General features: G+C 41.9%; 1 protein-coding gene across 1 annotated transcript; it reads left to right on the top strand.

Moving 5' to 3' along the window:
- The first annotated feature begins 12,351 nt into the window (after positions 1-12,351).
- LOC123756231 (seminal vesicle major clotting proteins-like) lies at positions 12,352-16,196 on the top strand. The gene is made up of 2 exons (XM_069336695.1): positions 12,352-12,413; positions 15,485-16,196. Exons 1-2 carry the CDS (start codon positions 12,352-12,354, stop codon positions 16,194-16,196), a joined length of 774 nt encoding a protein of 257 aa, XP_069192796.1.
- The last annotated feature ends 5,223 nt before the right edge of the window (positions 16,197-21,419 follow it).

Below are 21,419 nucleotides of genomic sequence, written 5' to 3' on the forward strand. Positions count from 1 at the left end.
CACAATTCTTAGTAGTAGAGAACTTGAAGCCATGATCGGTGGCCCAAGACGACACGGCATCAATCGCAAGTTGAAGCCGGCGTTGAAGGAGAGGCGAATCATCACCCTGAGAGCAAAGGGTAAGATCATCGACATAGAGAGCGGAAAAGACGCGGAAAAGAACATAGCACGTTAAAAAAAGATCTGGGTCGGGATCAGGGTCAGCAAAGTCAGGGTTAGGGGCCATGGATAAATTGAGCAAAGACGGAGGGAACGAAGCAGGAGAACAGACCAGAGGCAGACGGGCGGAGTCCGGAGTAGGAGGAAGAGGAGGAGACAACGGAGAGGAGCAGTCAAGGACAGCAGCAGGAAGAGAAGTAGAAAGAGGGGAGCGCATCTCAGCAAGGGCAACAACCGAGAGAGAAGCGGGGGGGAGGGGCAAGAAACCTCCATAGCAGGAACAGGGGGCGCAACCACCGAAATGAGGGGGGAAAGGAGCGAGAGAGTCAAAAGTAGGGGCCGAGGAAGTAAGCGAAGCCTTCTTACCCACCGGGGAGGAGGAAGGAGAGGAGCCAGGCTTATGCTTCTGACTCAAAGAGACAGCTGTCCCAGCAACTATATACTGGGCAATGGATTCCAGCGTCTCAACAGGAGAAGCTGAAAGAGAGCATACACGACGGCCTTTGGGAGAGCGATGAATATCAGCCCGTACTGACAGGCGGCGGGGAGAACCAATAGACGGAGAAGGATGGGAAGGAGGATCGGAGGGAGAGGAGGAAGAAGACACAGGAAAAATGATAGACCAGGCAGAAAGAAGGGGAACCCCAGACAGAGGACCAAGAGGGGGACCCTTCAGGACAGAACTCAAAGGAACAGAGGAGGGGGCAGTGGGTGTATCAGGGTCCAAGGCCTGGAAACGGTTGCAAGTCTGAGGAAGGTGAGAAGGACGAAGTGAGGAAGAGCGCAACATGCAAGTATAAGAGACGTTAACATAAGGTGGGAGCCGGCAAACTTGGCACCTCGCCTCAGGAAAAGATAAACGGTCCCTGTGCTTCAAGTTGAGGATGGCTGCCTCAAGCTTGTAATGTATACACGCACGGGAGAAGGTAGAGTGAGCCTTACTGCAATTGAGGCAGCGAGCCTTGGGAGAAGTGCACTCCGACTTAGAGTGACTTTCGCCCCCACACAAAGGACAGAGAGAGACAGTTCCAGTGCAGTGGAGGGCACCATGCCCAAACCTCCAGCACTTATTACAAAGCCGAGGGGAGGGAATGTACTCCTGAATGCAGGGAGGAGAATAGTGCCAACACTGGCATTCAACCGAGCATTCTTGGAGACCTGAACAGGGGTCTCGCCAAGGCAGGAAAAAGCAGCCAAGCGGGAGGCTGCATCCTGAGAAGGGGCAGCAGTGACACGTGTACCGGGATGGGTGGGGTTGAAGGTGACAGAGGCATCTTCGGAATCAACAAGGTGCCTATGAAGGGAGAAATCGACAGAAGGCACAGAACCAAGAGGGAAGAGATCAAAGTATTTGGCCCACGAAGTGGGACCAAACAAGGCTTGATACGCATCAGTATGGGAAGGAATCGAGCGAGTGCGGCCGTGTCGAGGACGGCGTCGAGAACCCCCAGAGAGAGAGAGGGGTTAAAAGGCGCAGTAGTCTCAACGAGAGATTGAACCGTGCCAGGGGACGAGGTAGTCACAACTGGGGGCTTGGGGCTCGACCCAACCACAGAGGAGGGAGGGGAGCCGAGGGGAGTAGTCAGAAAAACCAAAGGAGGAGCAAGGTCGGAACCCAATGCAGTGGAGGCTACAGAGCCCGGTCTTCCAACACGGACCGACTCGGGGGATTGGTCGCCCACCCCACGAGCCTGAGAAGGTAAAGGAGGAACAGAATTCGACACGAGTATGAAAGAAAAACATTCATTCACGAATGTGCCCCTACACCCACCATGGAGCCACAATTAGAGGCAGGACACCCAACAAGAAGCAATCCCCGATCATGTCGGGGTCCCCTAAGGGTGTGTTGTGAGTATACACCCCACAAACGCCACCTGTCGGAAATCCGACACACATATTAACATAGTACCCCTTTAAAGTATCCCCCCTTAAAGAATAGAGAATGAGTGATTCCGTGACGTCACTGACGACACGTATTTACATTATCCTAATTCTGTTTATACAACAGTCTAGTGTTTAAATTTAATAAAAAAGTGTTCAATAAGAATGAATATAATTACTAACACCAAAATATAACTTGACTCCCTTGTTACTGTAAAATTACATTTAGAATTAGAACCACCAAAACATTGGAACACGGAGGGAGGTAGCGTCACTTACACATCAGAACAACAACAACACGCTTTAGAGAGCTCCATAGAAGCTGATTTCAATCGCTAGACACCAATATTACGTGTCAACAACCAGCATCACAGCCTCTCAACAACTACAGTATCCGTCTTACCAAGTATTTTGTTTAAATTGGCCAGTTTATTCATAAATAGGTAGGCGGTTATGATGTGGGTGAACCCCAAACAAGAAGTACGTTTACACAGTTTATCACCCTCATATTCCGTGTCGTACCTGTACTTATATGTTTAGAGAAACATTATTAATTCTTTGAACTCGACAGGTAATTGTGATTTGGAGTAACAAGAAGCCGAGCAGATAGTTGGGCCTTACACAAATATTACCTAGCTGTATGCCAAGTCTTGTAGGCTTTCTAAACAGCCACCATTACGTGGCACTCAGAGGCACAGAGCCACACCCATCTTTGATGCAACAATTACACAGCCTTAGCAGGCCCCTTCTACAGGAACAGCTAAGCCCTTCTTTTGTTTATACTGTAGAAGTAGTGTTCATAATTATTAATTAATCATTGCCATAATAATAGATTAGACCACCATATGTGGTATGATATAATTATATTTAAAAGTTAAACAATTTGTGGTTTAAGAAGGAGCATCTCAAAGTGGTTTAAGTTGCAAATTGTCCCCCCAAATTATGTGAGATAATTTCCGGCAGTTGAATCACAACATACAGTTCACTCAATTACTTACTCACTTAGAAAATTATCTTGTTAAAGTCAATTTAAAAAGGAGAATAGCTACCAGGAATTTCCCACACCACCTTTAGAACCGTCAGTCCGTCGAGATCGGGTTCAGCGACGAAAGGAGGATTGCCAATAAAAAGTTCCCCTCGCTCTCGACGTTGGATACTACAGTTCTACGGGTGCAAGAGTATGCCTCCTCAAGCACCCGGGCGTCAAAATAGAAGAAGTCCAAAGAAATAACCAAAATTAGCAAAAGGTCGGCAGGAAACGACAAGCAGATAGGAGTAAAGGGGGGGGGGGGGGAAGAAAAACGAAACAGAAGGAAAAGGAAAAGTCGTTCAGTACAATTAGAGAGGACAGCAGCAGGAACACAAGGCTACAAAAGGACAGAGGACTGTCCCAAGGAGCATCACACTCCGGCAGCCGCCCACCAAGCCCCCCTCACGGCAACAACGAGCTGAACAGGGAGGGGGAGGGGGGGATGTGGTAACTAGACTACACTTTTCCCTATCCCACTCCCATGATGGTTTGGTGGCGGTGTTTCCCATCCTGTTCCCATGCGATTCTTCCAGCTTGGTGATCAATGTTATAGTTACCAAGTAATCAGAAACACACTTCTTCAAATTTATCAACAGTCATACTTCCTCTGTACATAAACTAGAAGCTAACAAGATTTATTTTATTATAATCAGCGGGAGGCAAGAAGCCAAAAGTGTCCGAGTGGTACAGCACTTATGATCCCTCCACAGACTAGATATTTAACAACGATCTAGCCCAAAACATTCATACCACTTACGGGCTATTCATGCACGTGCCACCTCTTGGGTGGCTTAATCTTTATCAATCATCATCATTACATTCAGATAAATGTTCGCGACCCTTTAGGTCGGCCAGCCGCACCGTCCAATACCCATAACCTCATGAAAAGCCATAAACACCATGCGTATTATAATGACCCTAAACTGCGTATTTTGAAACGCACTGCCAGAAGCACATATAGGGAAACCCATACTCCAGCAATGTTCACGCTCTTTCAGGAAGCCCTAACCAAGCCGAAGGAGTGTATGACAGCTCAGGCAAGATATCTGGGAAACTTTTGTTAACAGTCTCAACTCTCTCACCTCCTTCAGCCAAGCATGGAAGGATATTATACGAAGGGAAGGGAAGTATCATGGGAAAGCGCCAAGCCATTACGACTATAGCACTTTAAAGGGTTTAGGTTAAAGATGTGGGATGGGAAGGGGGTGGGGGGGCGAAGGAATGGTGCCCAACCAATTGGACTGTCGGGGATTGAAAGGATATTATAATAATTAAAGTCGATAAGATCGGCCATGTGTCATATGCTCACCCTCTACACAGAGCAAACGAGTTAGTCGATGCTTGGGCAACCACTTCTAACTTCAATTGTCTTCTCCCAGACATATAATTAAGATTAAATGCTGGTTACGGCTCTTTGACTTCATGCTCCACAAGGATGATGAATGGAACGTGCCTTTCACTGAATATGAGTTACTCTCAGCCCTGAGCATAGGTAAAGCCATGCCCCCCGGTGAGGATGGTATCACTTATGACATATTTCATTTGCTTCCTTTAGTACCAGGAAATCCCCTTCTTGAGCTGTATAATATGAGCGATATTATTGGGGAACTTCCTATATCTTGGACCAACAGTATAAAAATTCCAGTTCCCAAGACAAATCAAGACGATGCTTTCCGCTCATCTTCCCTTACTGGCTGCCTTTGTAAAATACTTGAGAGAATGGTCCTAAACCGTCTCCTCCATAGAATAAGAACCATGCTCTTCCCAGATATATGGCTTCATGCATGGAAGGAGTGTGTGCATCATCACCTTTCTTACCCTGAACACTGAAAAGTCTTGTACCTTTAAATTATTCCTAGATCTCAAGTCTGCCTTTGATATCTTAAACCGACATAATATCTTGAGTGAGCTTGCGAGAATGAATATTGGTAGTCTGCTTCATTGTTGGATCACGGGTTTCTTATCCAACAGGATGTCATCTGGATTTTTGCAGGGACATAGAAGTGTAACAAGAGACTTCGAACTAGCCACCTCACAGGAAGATGTCCTCAGTTCTACCATATTTAATATCCTAATAAACAAGGAGTTAAACTCTGTACCGAGCAAACCCAACGTGCACATCCTTAACTATGCTGATGATATAATGACTCCACTGAGTATGCCAACACACAGAACACTTAACTATTAGACATGTCAGGACCTTGGCTTATTCATCTCGGCAGAGAAAACAGATACACAATCGGCGCCCACCCAGGCAGGGAGGAGCTGATCGCATGATGCAGCTGAATGATGGCTCCCAACTAAACAATGTAAACAAATTCAAATACCTTGGCCTTGAGGTGCCACTGTATGGTCCTGTTGTATTCAGACTGTCATGAATATAAAGAGAGGCTCCGAGCTCTCAAGTTGTTGCAGGTCATTACTCAGACTATGGTGCTAATGTCAGAATTCTCAAAATGATCTGATTGCAAACATCAGATCTTTAGTGGGTTATGCGGCACCTCTGCTTACTTCGACGCCTGGAAGAAAGCTTGGAAGGCTTTAAAAATGGCAGAACGAAGCCTTGAGGGTTATCCATGAGTGCCCCTCGTACCAGAAAGATACATAATATGAGAAAGGAACTTAATATTCCTGGCGTCATTGATCATGTTACTGAAATTACCTGTCAAACTGGTATAAAAATACTTAGGCTAGCTCATCCTAATCCTTGTACAAAATACATCCATAAATTATTTTTGAAGGCTAACATTGTTTAAAATTAATAATTAAAACTAGAACTGAACTCAGAATATATTTGATTTTCAATATTTACCAAGAGATAACAGCAGCACTTTTCTGTACCGTGGGAGATTACCCCCTTTACAATATTTATCCCTTCCTTTTGATCCAAGAAGATTAAAGATCAGTCTGTTACGATCCCTTCCGTAACCAGGTCCTTTTAAGCTCTACGATCCTTCTCAAGGTCAAAAACCCCTAACCTTGGTGTAAATGTAGTGTAATGTTTAAGGTAAGAAAGAAAATTGCACTTAAAAATAACCGTTCTCATTATCCATCACCACTACTATATACAAAACACAATTAGAGATCATCCAGCATATCACTAGCCCTCACTCTATATAGCTGTGGGAACCAACCTGTGAGATTTATATTTATTTAATTTATATGAATTTATATAGAATTTATATTTACGTTAATTTGTATACTTCGATAGCAATTTGTATGATGATAAGTGGACTGTATTTCTGCAATAATCTCACAAATCGATCCTCTACACATTAGGGGGGAGGGGTTTATATTAAATTTATATATATGCAGCCAATCAAACTACAGTATTAACTACACATTAGTGTACATTGAAGAGGTTCCTTATCTTATTGTACAGCAGGCTTTAGTCCACCAGGTATAACCAGGATGTAGACACCAAATTATCCTCTTTGAGGTAGCTTCCATCACCCAGTAACTGGTACACAAAGCATGCTTCCTCGTCTTGACCTGTCAAAAGGGCGCTAGCTATGAAGCCAGAATCCTAATATATGACAGCTATATCAGAGAAAACACTGTACAAGGAACCATAAAGACCTAGGCTTAATTACCTTGTTTGAGTCGATCATTTGTGATCTAATCGGCTCACCCAATATCTACTGACATTAATGGCCATAAATGAAAGATAAACAGGTTTCGGAAAGACACTTCCCTTGAGATTGATGACAGCGTGTTGATGATGGCAGATCACTACTCTGATCTTCCATAACACTTCGTCCAAGAGAATTTATAGGAGCCGTAATTCGCTCCACGACTCTGTGGTCTTAAACAATAACAATAGCTGACCACTCCCCCCTCACTGACGCTACTGGCCTACATTGTCCAGATGTCAGTAAGTGATAGAAGGGTCACATTTACTCTATTTTAATTCTGATAATTAAGTTAATTTATATGAGATGTTTTTATGATGGTAAAGTCCAAAGACTTTACTATTTATTTAAGAATAATTTAAGTATTTAAGAATAATTCCCACCATAATAGGTGGTGAATTTATAATAGTATGTGGTAATGATATCCCATTTTCTATAGACGGAAATTCCACTACAAGTTACATTTTCTATGGGTTAACTTGTTTATACAACACAGCAATATTATCTGCCTGTATGATATTATTAAATGGTGTCGGATTTTCCGACAATAGCTACAAAGATGACGGACACTATTTACACTCTTCTGACGAGGTTTTCAGAGCAACACTAGCCCTCACGCTAGCTGCAGTAATGGTGACATCTTCAAGCCCCCCCATCCCCTAGCGCACTCGCTTGTACGCTCAAACAGTAAAGTCTCCCAGCGCTCTTCTAACCCTCTGGTTAGCACACTCCACTCGTGAGGTTCACAACACTCCACTAGCACTCTTGCTAGTACGTCTCAAGGTTGACCAGTGAACTTCACTCTCTCTGCTTCACTGACGTCTGTCGCACGTCACCAGTAGCTCATCACCTCCCGGAACAGCAGACTAGAAGATGAGAAACTAATATTAATGGGAGGGTGTTATGACCCCAGGTAACCTGAAGAACGAGTCTACCCTAATGAGAATTATTCGGCGATCTGGACCTGACTGAGAGGTCAGAAGAAGTATCGATATATGAATATATATTAAATACTTAACAAATGTCAGTGAATAGTTTAAAAGCATTAGCCGAGGATGAACATGTAAATAAGTGACATGACATGAGATGTCGATACTTTGCTGACATGAGGCTCGCGGGACATCTCGACCTTACTTGAGCAACAGAGGTCGTGGGAGGGGTAGTGCCGTGCTGAGCTCCTGGCAGAGGAGAAAACCCCTAGTTTTGTGCTCCTACAAGAGGAGGTAATCAAGCAGGCGTTCATGTGTGAAGCCTGAGGACGATTTAAAGTGATCAAGTCAGGACTAGAAGAAGCCTTGAGAGGCAGTCCTATAGCGATTTTGTGGGTGACCTGTGTCGGCGCCCTTGTGAGGACTAGGACCTGAGCGCCCTCCAGACATAAAGTCTGTGGTTTGTTTGGGAAGAAATTAATGGAACTTCGAGGCTGGAAGAGTGAATGCTGAAATCTGTGGGAGAGCAGAACTCCATAGTGAGGAGATGACTTCAAGCAGTGTAAAGGAGCAGTAAAGAGAAGTTTCACGTGTCTCCGTGGAATCAGTGGTGAAGTATCACTGGTGTTTGAAGAGGACTTCATTGTTCAGCAGTTTTGGGAGAACTGCAGAAAAGCCTTTTGAGTATTTTGGAGGACCTAGAGATATACATGGTAGTGAGCCTCCAGGAGCTGAGCAGAAGTTTATGGTGGATACCCAGGAATGTATGAGGGGAGTGCTTGAATGCTTATTGGCGTGTAAGACACAGTGGAAGGTGAGAGATTGATCTTTTCTTGTGTTGGGGAACATTTATGCAGATGTTTCTGGTGTTTAAGCAACAGGCTGAGTTTTATATACTTTTAGGGCTGATTGTACAATATTATTGTGATGAGATTGCAATCCCACTTAGTGAGGGAGTAGTAAGTGATAAGCCAAGAGTTGGGCAGCCACTTGATATGGATGGTTGATGAAGCCAGGGTATGATATTGAAATGCTATTGGGTTGTAGCAGCTTAGAGTGTTGTATAATAATGTTCCATTTTTCTTATGTTATGTAATGTGTTCTATTTCTTTGTTTATTAAATACACATTGTTAGCTAGCTTTTGCTCTTGTCCTGGTGAGGCTTCCTAGAAAGCATAAGAGAGAGAGAGAGAGAGAGAGAGAGAGAGAGAGAGAGAGAGAGAGAGAGAGAGAGAGAGAGAGAGAGAGAGAGAGAGAGAGAGAAAGGATCACATCTGCGGACAGAGTGGCAGAAAATTCTAATTCACAAAAGAGGAATTTAGGAGGTCATTCCAAACAAGTAGAGAGTGTGGGGAGGCACGGCGGCTCAAGTAGGGTGTGTACACAAGACAACGAGACCAGTGTTGGAGCTACACCCCTAAACGTGTGATGCTGAACCCCTCTCCGAGATCAAGAGACATACAGGGTGATCTCCTGAGTAAATTTCAAGCACTTCAGTGTTCATTGTTGGTCGACAATGGAAGTGGGAGTTGTCTGTTCTGGCAGAGAGTGGTTGGGGGACGTTGTCCACCTGTACGCAAGTAACAGTCTGGTGCAACAACCAGAGCTCTCATTGGAGGTTAAAGTTCCATAAGCCCCAACCCCCTCAGGCCAGAACAAGGGTCAACTGTTTAGTTCAAAACCTGGATCATAGATGTCTCTGAGGTCCATCACAAGTCCAAGCTTCGTCTTCAGGCAAAGCTCAACGCCTTAAGCCATATTTATGGTCTGTCCACAGAGCATTCTCTCTCTCAAACATATACACTGACGGTTCCCTACACCGCCCCACGGGTGCAACTGGAAGTTCAGTAGTCCTGACAATGGGTGATGGCTTATATTTTGAGCGGGGAGTCCGTATAAACAACTGGGCCTCTACCTTTCACACCGAAATATTTGCCTTGCTTCTTGCACTGAAATGTCTCCAAACTTGATACATTAGTTATAGGAGACTCTTGATCATCCTTTATTGCACTCAACTCTTTAAGACATAACTGTAGCATGCTCGTGTCAATTGCTAGACATAAATTCAACAAAATTATTAGTGATGGTAACAGAGTACATTTTTTTGTGGATTTCATCTCATGTTGGCCTACGAATGCATGATAGAGATGATGAGTTAGGCAAAGAATCTTTCTTTAAAGGAGAAAGAAATTGAGTGTAACCTACGAGGGTTTCTAGGTAGACAGAGAGCAATAATACAACAAGAACTTCAACTAAACCTTGTAAATCTGAGGCAAAGTGAAATCTACACTAGTAATTCCATCTATCATCATACTATCATGCGAAGAGCCACACATCTATGGATCATCCAATAAAATCTGCAAACTCCTTAATGTTACTATTGCTCGGCTTAGACTCGGCTAAGAAATGTCAATAGCTATGTCAATAGGCCGTTCTATAGGCCTATTAACATGAATAGCCATCATTCATTTGATGCATCACGCAATTGTAATTTCTGTGTGTAATGAAGTAAGGGCAAAGAGGGAGAACGGCCTATTGACATAGCTCGAATGCATGAGGGAAGTTGTGTAAAACCCTGGTTGTGCCTCGGAGAGGCTGCAGGATCCAGTATGTTCTTATGTTCTTATGTACAAGTGCTTCAGCTATGAACACTTCTCCAACAAGTGCTCAGAACAATCGGCTAAGTGCAGCTCATGCTCCAGCACTCACAACTACAAGGACTGTACCACCACCACCATGAAATGCGCGAACTGTGGAGAACAGCACGCCACCACCTTCTACCTCTGCATAAAAAGGAAGGAGGATCCGAAGAAAATTAAAGAGAAGACCACCACCCAGAAGGCAGTCGCCGCGACCTTAGAACTTGGACCAACCAGTTCCCAAGCCTTCCTTCTATAAGCCAGAACTACGCACCGTACCGGCAGAATACGACCATACCAGCCCTACCAAACAGTGGCTCTTTCCAACACATCACCCGGCCGTCATACTGGGAACCTAAGGTCCAACCAACACCCGCACTGTCCCTTGCATCACGTGCAGGCGTTATTCCTGGTCTTATTCGACTAGTGAAGAGGCTTGCTGGACCAGACAATCAACGATTCGTCAAGGAACTCAACGCACTGTATTTAGCCAACGGCCTGGACCCCATCATCACCCCGGACGCAAGTCTCACTGCCTCCACTACCACTCCAGAGACTACCACCAGAATAACCACGAGGTCGATCTCAACAGACTCCAGAACCACCCAAGACCCAGGTGACACAAATAGAGGTATTTCCCTCCATAGCTCAGCACCACCAATGCTCCTGAGATAGCTTCTACTACTAGCCCATGACACCTGAGCCTACCTTAGGCTGCGAGACGAAAGTCAAAATCACCAATTACAGTTGTTATGGACTCTTCAGACCAGGAAATCTTAGTAAGAGCTCCACCATTACAGCACAAATTCGACACCTACTCGATACAAGACTTCCTCATGGAGGCCATCTCACCAAACGACAGCATGGCTCAGCCGAATAAAAGCGGAAGATCTAGAGGTCAACACCCACCGACCAGCTCCATAACTGTTACAGTCAGCCCTCCGAGGCTGAAATCCACCATGAAGACCCCCATCCATCCCCAGATCTCCAGTATCAGCTATTGATACAGACAATGGCTCCAAAAAGCCTCCACTTACGGGCTTACCATAGCTCGTGCTACTTGGAATTTTTTTTTCTGAGTAGCTGAATCTAAAACAACAACAACAACAGTGGTAAATAGTAGCTGCCTAGTATGGGCTAATAGGCCTTTTGCAATTACCTTCATTCTTATTCTTGTTTTTCTCACGTTCCGTTTCTCGTGTTTTGACATTTTTATGTGTAGGGACCTTGTTGATGTCGAGTCTCCTGTTGTCGATGTACCTGTCGATAATTTCTGTGTTGCTTGTTAAGATTTCTCTGGTGATGGTCTGGATGTGTGAGGAGATTATATGCTCTTTCATGGAGCCCTGTTGCTTGTGCATTGTTATTCGCCTAGAGAGAGAGAGAGAGAGAGAGAGAGAGAGAGAGACATTGTTGTCTTGCCTGTATACTAAGATCTTGGGGCTGATAGTCCCCAAGTGGGCATGTGAAGGCATAGATGACGTTGGTCTCTTTTAAGGCATTCTGTTTGGTGTCTGGAGAGTTCTTCATAAGAAGGTTTGCTGTCTTCTTGTTTTTGTAGTAAATTGTTAATTGTATCTTCTGATTTGTGTCTGTGGGGATAACAGAGTTGTTTGTCGACATGCTTCCAAACAGAGCTGTGAGTGAGAGCTCAGTCGATGTAAGCGTTGACAACACTCCTCTTGTACCTGGCTAGGCAGTCACTATTGGTATTAAGGCACATTCCTATGTTCATTTCTTTAGTGTAGACTGCAGTGTGGAAGCCTCCATTCCTTTCCGCGACTGTTACATCCAGAAAAGACTGCTTCCCATCAATCTACATCTCGTAAGTGAAACTTAACACCGAAATTTGCTCGAATGCTTCCTTCAACTGCTGCAAACGTCTGACATCAGGTATCTGCATAAATATGTCGTCAACGTACCTGCAGTATATGGCAGCTTTTATGTCCATGTCAACTAATACCCTCTGCTCTATGATATCCACGTAAAAATCCCAAACAGGACACCTAGGGAAGAACCCACTCAAGACATCCTTCTTGAGTCCCGATGGGCACCTAGGTGTCCAGTTTACGAACTTCTACATGGGTACCATAGAGCAGAGGATCTTAGTTGACATGGACTTAAAACCTGCCATATACTGCAGGTACGTTGACGACATATTTATGCAGATACCTGATGTCAGACGTTTAGTGAGAATAACACCAACTGCTGGTGTTATATTTACTAAAAACGGTGCAATTTTTTCATAGAATAATATACTTGAAGAGTGAATGTTTCTATGAACATTCTTTTTATATGTACGAAAGTTGGTGCCCCTAGAAACCATATGCAGAGTGTACATAACACAACACTCGCTAGGAACATGCTAGTAGAATATACAACAATCCTATCATCCACCACTGAACAGAGAAGACAGCAAATACTGGTAGCTCTACTCATAAAGGAAACAAGTTTTTTTACCATGAATTCCGGTAATTTGATTCCTCTTCTTAATCCCGAGATCAAGAAAAAAGATAGTAGCATATAAAGCTTACAGTATAAGATCAACAGCTTAAGCATTGCGGTCATAGTTAACCTATTAACATAGTTAATAATTGACCTATTAACATAGTTAATAGGTCATTTCGCGTTCTTAAGACAGAACACGAAACAATGGGTATAAATTGGATAAGTTTAGATTTAGGAAAGACTTGGGTAAATACTGGTTCAGTAACAGGGTTGTTGATTTGTGGAACCAATTGCCGCGTAACATTGTGGAGGTGGGGTCCCTCGATTGTTTCAAGCATGGGTTGGACATGTATATGAGTGGGATTGGGTGGTTATAAATAGGAGCTGCCTCGTATGGGCCAACAGGCCTTCTGCAGTTGCCTTTGTTCTTATGTTCTTATGTTAACCATATATGCTTATACCAAAGCTTGCTGCAAAAGTTTTCAAACATTATAACGCAGCATAATGTTTGATAACGTTTCTGGCAGCAGCAAGAAACGAAGCTATACACTATATATATATATTGGTTTGATCTAATAAAGATCAAATATCACGTGTTAAAGGATCTAATAAAACGTGTTAAAGAAGGGAGCCGTTATCAATCTTCAATAGCAAATAGAACAAACCACAAGCCGATGTATAAATTGAGGCGTTCCCAACAGCATAAGAGTTCGTGAGTTCATTGATAGAGAACTCACTAACCTTAAAGCCAGACACCATGAGGAAAACTATGAAAAAGTTAATAGCCTTCTATGGGGGTACTCGCAAGGTCTCAAAGGCAGTCAATGGTTTTATCAACCTTACTGGATATGAACCCATTCAGGGAGAATGCAGGTGAATGGAGAGAAGCAGAACTCCTAAACTTCGCACTGAATTGCCACAACCTCTCCAACCCAAGACCTTGCCAGAAGAGACTGGAGATAGAAATGCTACTAGATGGTATAAACAAGCTAGACGATCAAAATACCATCACCACCACAGCTTCCCTTCAAGGAGAACTGTTAGCGGATGCCAGTAAGAAGAGAGGTAACTACAGGAGCAACACCCTAGATAATAAACACAAAGAAGCAGACAAGCAACTTAAATCCACGAAGAACATCACATTCCGGAGATCCGGTAGCAGCCTTCGTCCTCATCCCAACTGATGAATATGTCACCAAACTAAAAGAAATTCTACAAGAGGAGGCAAAATTCAAGAGGATAACCAGAAACCCAACTGAATATGTCTAGAAGAAAGTCAACCGTATAACAGATGCTGCGAATGCTAAAAAGAGGCAGCATCCACCTGCAAACGGTTCAAGGTGACCACAACCAACCCACAACCATTTACGGTGATGTTAAAACCCACAATCCTGGTACTCCTCTACAACCCATCATCAGTAAAATCCCTACACCCTCGTATTACATAGCTAAACGACTCAACACTATACTGACTCCATATGTACCAAATACATATGGAGTCATATGTATTTGGTACATATGACCGAATACACCTTGAAATCAATCGCCGATTTCTTAGACATAGTGGAGACCATTAAACCAGAAGGAATCATAGCATCTTTAGACGTGGAATCCCTATTTATGAACGTCCTTGTAGACCCTTCCGTCAACTTAATGTTGATAGAATTAGGTAGACAGATAGACAGAATTTGTCGTGACAATACTACTCCAAGCCAGACATTCCAGAGTCTGCCATCCGTAATCTGGAGATCTGCACCAAAATGGCCCAATTTACAACCCCTTGGAGAGACTTGTATATGCAGACAGACAGAGAAGCCACGGGGTCCCCAGTAGCAGTCCTCTTTGCTGACTTCTGTATGGAAACACTGAAACCCATGCACTCTGGCCGAAAGAGGAGCGTCAGAGGTTGAACGTTCCTAGACGACAGAGTCAGAGTTCATGGCGGAGATTGCGTGAAACCTAGGTGCGGCTTCAGTGGAAGCCTCAGGAATCCTAGAGGGTGCAGTAGTACCGCCAGATTGCAATTCGTTTGACCATGTCGCGGCATAGTGGTCTAGAGCGTGTGCATGGGAACAACCAGCGTATAGGTTCGAGCCCCCATCACGCCTTCTACGACTCTGCTCATTAGCATCACTGCCTGAGACAGAGCAGCATCACACATAACCTACTTCTGGGATCAGGGTGTTGATCAACAAATTGTTGATTTGTTTGCAACAAATTGCTAGAAAATGAATATAAGATGCTAATTCTGCAACGATTTCACCAAAAATGCAAACTAAAAAAAGCACATAAACCCCAAAGTATTTACAAATGTAAACAAGGCAAGTAACTCATGTTCTGCCCGAATTACCGAACACCTGCAGATGAAAATGCGAGAGCCTGGAACCGAACATACAATACCAGATCTGTCTGTTCCTTCATGGGATCGAAAGAACAGTAAAATAATAATAACAATAAAAATATAGAGCCCAAAGAGGAAGCTATATTAGGCTCTATGAACTCAAGATGAGTTGTATACTTAAGAGCTTATCTGGTAATCCTCAGTTACCTACCATCGAAGAGGAAGCTTGGGCTCTAGCCTTAAAGAGCTCCTGAGATATATACGGGCGAAAAATGAGAACCAATATATCAATATATAACTACAATTAAATTTCATTGTCACCATTGCTAATTCGTAAGTTATTTGATTTCAGAGATAATTGATATGCCTGTCGGATCTGTCACAGAATACGACCGCATAAGGGAACAAGCATTTCATGTGTGAAGAAACTTTGATCTTGCTGGAACATTTGATGTTGCTGGAGCATTTGATGTTGCTGGAACATTTGATGTTGCTGGAGCATTTCATGTTGCTGAGACATTTGATGCTGCTGGAACATTTGATGTTGCTGGAACATTTGATAATACTGGAACATTTGATGTTGCTGGAACATTTGATGTTGCTGGAACATTTGATGTTGCTGGAGCATTTGATGTTGCTGGAACATTTGATGTTACTGGAACATTTGATGTTGCTGGAACATTTGATGTTGCTGGAACATTAGATGTTGCTGGGACATTTGATGTTGCTGGGACATTTGATGTTGCTGGAACATTTGATGTTGCTGGAGCATTTCATGTTGCTGAGACATTTGATGTTGCTGGAAAATTTGATGTTGCTGGGACATTTGATGTTGCTGGGACATTTGATGTTGCTGGAACATTTGATGTTGCTGGAACATTTGATGTTGCTGGAACATTTGATGTTGCTGGAACATTTGATGTTGCTGGAACATTTGATGTTGCTGGGACATTTGATGTTGCTGGGACAATTGATGTTGCTGGAACATTTGATGTTGCTGGAACATTTGATGTTGCTGGAGCATTAGATGTTGAGAGAGTATATTGTATTGTTGAGAACAATGACCCTGTGTACACGCTTAAGCGTCTTGGGGCTGATGGAAGTTTTTTTGTGACATTTTTAAATGTCTACAATTAATCAACTCTTCGAGGTTGTTATCAGTAACTACCATTAGAGACATCCACACAGAAGCAACTTCCCAACATAAAGTCTGGTGTCCCACTCACCTGGGCGATATGAGACTCCATCCCTGGTCCCCAGACGTGTGAGGCCGAAGCTCTATCAACTGGGCTATGAGTAGTCTTAATAAGGAAAAGACTTGACACTTTCGCGCTTGCGGTAAAGTGTTGTGTGTTTTGAACGTAATTTTACAGTCCACGTACTGTTCATATTGAGATCAGACATCTGTTTATTTTCGAAGCCTGAAAAGCGGATATACCCGTGATTAGTGAGTCGCGATTTTACGGGGGTTCAGCCCGTCTTCGCAAATAATAGATCGCGGTTTTTGGGTTATCACGACCATCGTTACACACGCACCCTGGGGGCATAAGTTTAAAAAAAAATCGAAATTTCAATATATATCAAAGTTGTTCAATTTCAATCTAACTTTTTTGACTAGTTGTATATGAAAAGGACTGCAACTAGTAAAAGTTTCAGCATCGTAGCATCAATAGAAAGGGAGAATAAAAATTAAATACCTATTTTTCACAAAAAATCAGAAATTACCATCAAACACAAGTGTCAACTGAAGTCATGTCTATGACTCTCAGCTATCACAATAACAAATAATAAAGGATTTTGATGATTATTTTTATCCAATGCATATTTAGGTAAAAAATAAATTTCGTTTTTTTTCTCATTTTTTCTCTTTTTTATCTGGCGATGTGCATAGAACTTATTCACCTTACTAAACGTATGTCTATCTGTAATGGTGAAAATTTTGGAGTAAATCGGTCGATGTCAACCTCTGCCACATAAGGCAGAATCACAGTACTTCATTTTGTTTAAGTAAATCATTTACAACTACAAGCTGACTCAACTCGACTCATTTATTAATTAATTTACATGAATCTTGCGCCTTATATGTAGAGTTTCTGCCTCTACAATATGTTTTAATTATTATTTTCCTAAGTTTATTTATTGATTTTATAAATATTTATATACATAATGCTGTTGCATAATGTTTGTGGGGACTTTTAATATTGTTTATTAGTCAAACTAAACATATATTGGATAAAACGTCTACATTAAATCCTTTATTATATGCTGCTGTGATAGCCGAGTGTCATGGAAAGGATATCAGTTCACACTTGGGTTTATAAGAGTAATATTTAAAAATGGGAAAATTCGTTGAAAAATACGTTTTTTTCCTCTCACATTCTATTTAGGTTGCGACGCTGAAACTTGGACCTTTTCATATACAACTAGTCAATAAAGTTTGATTGAACAACTTTCACTTTACAAAATGATGGCCCCTTAAGAGAAGTAACTGTTCACTAATCTTCTCTTTTTCAATGCATCGGACTCGATAGCTTAGCTGGAATTCTTGGGTTCTGGTTGGGCTAAAAGATTAGATTTTTGACTGAGTGGCACACTAAGAGAGCGGGCTGGGATTACAGCTCCTATTTACACACATATTCCAATGTCTCGTGAGTTAATATTAAACGTACCACGTACCAATGACACATTAATTAGGTTCTGGGCTCTCCTTTTCCGCTTATACTTTAAATAAAACACTATTCTTAACGATGATACTACTTCAGCTGGTCCAAGAGTCACCAAGAGCAATGATGAGAGTCGTACCTCTTAACTCGGCCATGAGGCTCGTATATTGATTACATAGATAATGAATTCCGAAGTGTTGCGAACTCTCCTCAACACAGCCCAACCACTTTGGCTGGACGGTAGAGCGACGGTCTCGCTTCATGCAGGTCGAATACCCGACCGTCCAAGTGGTTTGGCACCATTCCTTCCCCCCGTCCCATCCTTACTCTTGATAATTCCCTTCTCCATTTCCTCAACACAAGGTAATTATTATGGATGATCTCATATGGCTTTGAAGCTCGCCAACTGTAATGTTATTGTTTATGTGTCTCTCCTGTGTGTTCTGACCCAAACCAGAACACTCGCTGACTCAAGCGAGTGTGTCCTCATCGTTGTGTCGTTGATACAGCTACTGTATCAACGTAGCTAATACAGCTGCTGATTTAGTGGTTAGAGTCCCACTAAATTAAATAAATATCAATTAATTGACAGTTGCGATGATAATTATGAAGAGAAAACCCTTGTCAAATATGACAATATAACACTTGGGATATGAGGACAGAATTGCACTCGGGAGTTAAAGATGAACCAAAGGAAGTGTGCCCAACCAGTTCGACCATCGGAACCGAAGATCCATCTCTGCGTAAAGTGACGTCATTGCATTTTACATAAAAAACAGAAAGATTAATCCATATATTTTGTTTACTGCAGTTCCAGATAATTACCTCGAAGAGAAGGAACAATGTCAGGTTAATCTACACTGAGATAGGATGCAGGTTAATCTACACTGAGATAGGATGCAGGTTAATCTACACAGAGATAGGATGCAGGTTAATCTACACTGAGATAGGATGCAGGTTAATCTACACAGAGATAGGATACAGGTTAATCTATACTGAGATAGGATACAGGTTAATCTAAACTGAGATAAGATATAGGTTAATCTACACAGAGATAGGATGCAGGTTTATCTAGACAGAGATAAATCAGGTTAATCTACTCAGAGATAGGATGCAGGTTAATCTACACATAGATAGAATGCAGGTAAATCAAGACAGAGATAAGATGCAGGTTAATCTACAAAGAGATAGGATGCAGGTTAATCTAGACAGAGATAGGATGCAGGTAAATCTAGACTGAGATAGGATGTAGGTTAATCTACACAGAGATAGGATGCAGGTTAATCTAGACTGAGATAGGATGCAGGTTAATCTACACATAGATAGAATGCAGGTAAATCAAGACAGAGATAAGATGCAGGTTAATCTACAAAGAGATAGGATGCAGGTTAATCTAGACAGAGATAGGATGCAGGTAAATCTAGACTGAGATAGGATGCAGGTTAATCTACACAGAGATAGGATGCAGGTTAATCTAGACTGAGTTAGGATGCAGGTTAATCTACACAGAGATAGGATGCAGGTTAATCTAGACTGAGATAGGATGCTGGTTAATCTACACAGAGATAAGATGCGTGTTAATAGTTCATAGTTGAGCATAGTTGAGGCAGTTGATAGTGGTAAGGATTGTGATGTTGTGCACCTTGACTTTAGCAAAGCTTTTGATACAGTGCCACATGAAAGATTGATTAAAAAGATAGAGGCTCATGGTATTGGGGGTGCTATATTAAGTTGGATTAGGGCTTGGCCATACCAAAGGAAACAGATAATTAGTATAAATTGGGGTTAAGTCAGAGTGGGAAAATGTTGTAAGTGGAGCGCCTCAAGGCTCGGTCCTGGAACCTCTGTTGTTTATAATATATATAAGTGATTTAGATTCAGGTTTGAGTTGCAACATTTGCAAATTTGCCAATGATACGAAAATTGGTATGGAAATAAACACGGAAAAAGACTCACTATTACCTCAAGTCGATCTAAATAGGGGAGTTTGAAATGGTCAAAAGATTGGCAGATGCAGTTTAATTCTGATAAATGTAAAGTTTTGAGCCTAGGTAATGATGATAATGTTACAAGATACGAGCTAGATAGTGATGAGTTTGCGAAGTCGGATTGCGAAAGGGATCTGGGAGTAATGATTAGTAAGAATTTAAAACCAAAAGATCAATCCGTGAATTTTCGTAATGAGGACGCTGGGACTTATTAATCGAAGCGTTAATAACAAGACACCTGGTGTTGTTCTTCAACTATATCTTGCTCTGGTTAGGCCCTATTTAGATTATGCAGTTTAGTTTTGGTTGCTGTACTTTAGAATGGATATAAATTCACTAGCACGTAATAAGCGTATGGTGAAAAAGTTAATTCCCCAAATTAAAAACCTATCATATGAAGAAAGATTAACAAAGCTTATATTGCATTCACTGGAAAGGCGAAGAGTTAGGGGTGACATGATAGAGGTTTACAAGTGGGTGAATGGACATAACAGAGGGGATATTAATAGGGTATTAAAAGTATCAACACAAGACAGAACACGAAACAATGGGTATAAATTGGATAAGTTTAGATTTAGTAAATATTTGGGTAAATACTGGTTCGAGTAACAGGGTTGTTGATTTGTAGAACCAATTACCCGTAACGTGGAGGAGGTGGGGTCCCTCGATTGTTTTAGGAGTGGGTTGGACATGTATATGAGTAGGACTGGGTGGTTATAAACAGGAGCTGCCTCGAATGAACCAATAGGCCTTCTGCTCTGACCTTTGATCTTTTGTTCTTAATCTACACTGAGATAGGGTTCAAGTCAATCTACACAGAGATAACATGAAGGTTAATCTACAAAGAGATAGGATGCAGGTTAATCGTCACAAAGATAGGATGCAGGTTAATCTACACAGATATAAGATGCAGGGTAATCTTCACAGAGATAGGATGCAAGTTAATTTATATAGGGATAGAATGCAGGTTAATCTACTCAGAGATAGGAGGCAGGCTAATCTACACAGATACAGGATGCAGGTTAATCTTCACTGAGATAGGATGCAAGGTTAATCTACACAGAGATATGATGCGTGATAAGAAACCCTTCTCAGTGCAGTTCCTTAAAGCTGACTCTGCCTGATGCATCTTTAACTCACCTGATTAAATACTTGTTAACATTTTCTGGAAGATGTTGCAGACTTTTTAGATCGATAGTAAAGATAATAGGCCTCCTGTTGCAAACCTGGATCCAGTGATTCTTTCCACGTTATGTTGCAAACCTTTTCATTGGGATATTTACCTTATGTTGCAAACTTTTTCTTTGAGATATTTACATTATGTTGCAAACTTTTTCTTTGGGATATTTACATTATGTTGCAAACTTTTTCTTTGGGATATTTACATTATGTTGCAAACTTTTTCTTTGGAATATTTACATTATGTTGCAAACTTTTTCTTTGAGATATTTTCATTATGTTGCAAACTTTTTCTTTGGGATATTTACATTATGTTGCAAACTTTTTCTTTGAGATATTTACATTATGTTGCAAACTTTTTCTTTGGGATATTTACATTATGTTGCAAACTTTTTCTTTGGGATATTTACATTATGTTGCAAACTTTTTCTTTGGAATATTTACATTATGTTGCAAACTTTTTCTTTGAGATATTTTCATTATGTTGCAAACTTTTTCTTTGGGATATTTACATTATGTTGCAAACTTTT

The sequence above is a fragment of the Procambarus clarkii genome, chromosome 36 (genome assembly GCF_040958095.1).
Source record: "Procambarus clarkii isolate CNS0578487 chromosome 36, FALCON_Pclarkii_2.0, whole genome shotgun sequence".
NCBI lineage: Eukaryota > Metazoa > Arthropoda > Malacostraca > Decapoda > Cambaridae > Procambarus > Procambarus clarkii.

Bases quoted from the DNA above. Each gene is read 5' to 3' on its own strand.
- LOC123756231 (XM_069336695.1), top strand. From the start codon at position 12,352: ATGGGTACCATAGAGCAGAGGATCTTAGTTGACATGGACTTAAAACCT. The intron at 12,414-15,484 runs GTACGTTGACGA...TCATGTGTGAAG, and splicing joins AAACCTGCCATATACTGCAG to AAACTTTGATCTTGCTGGAA.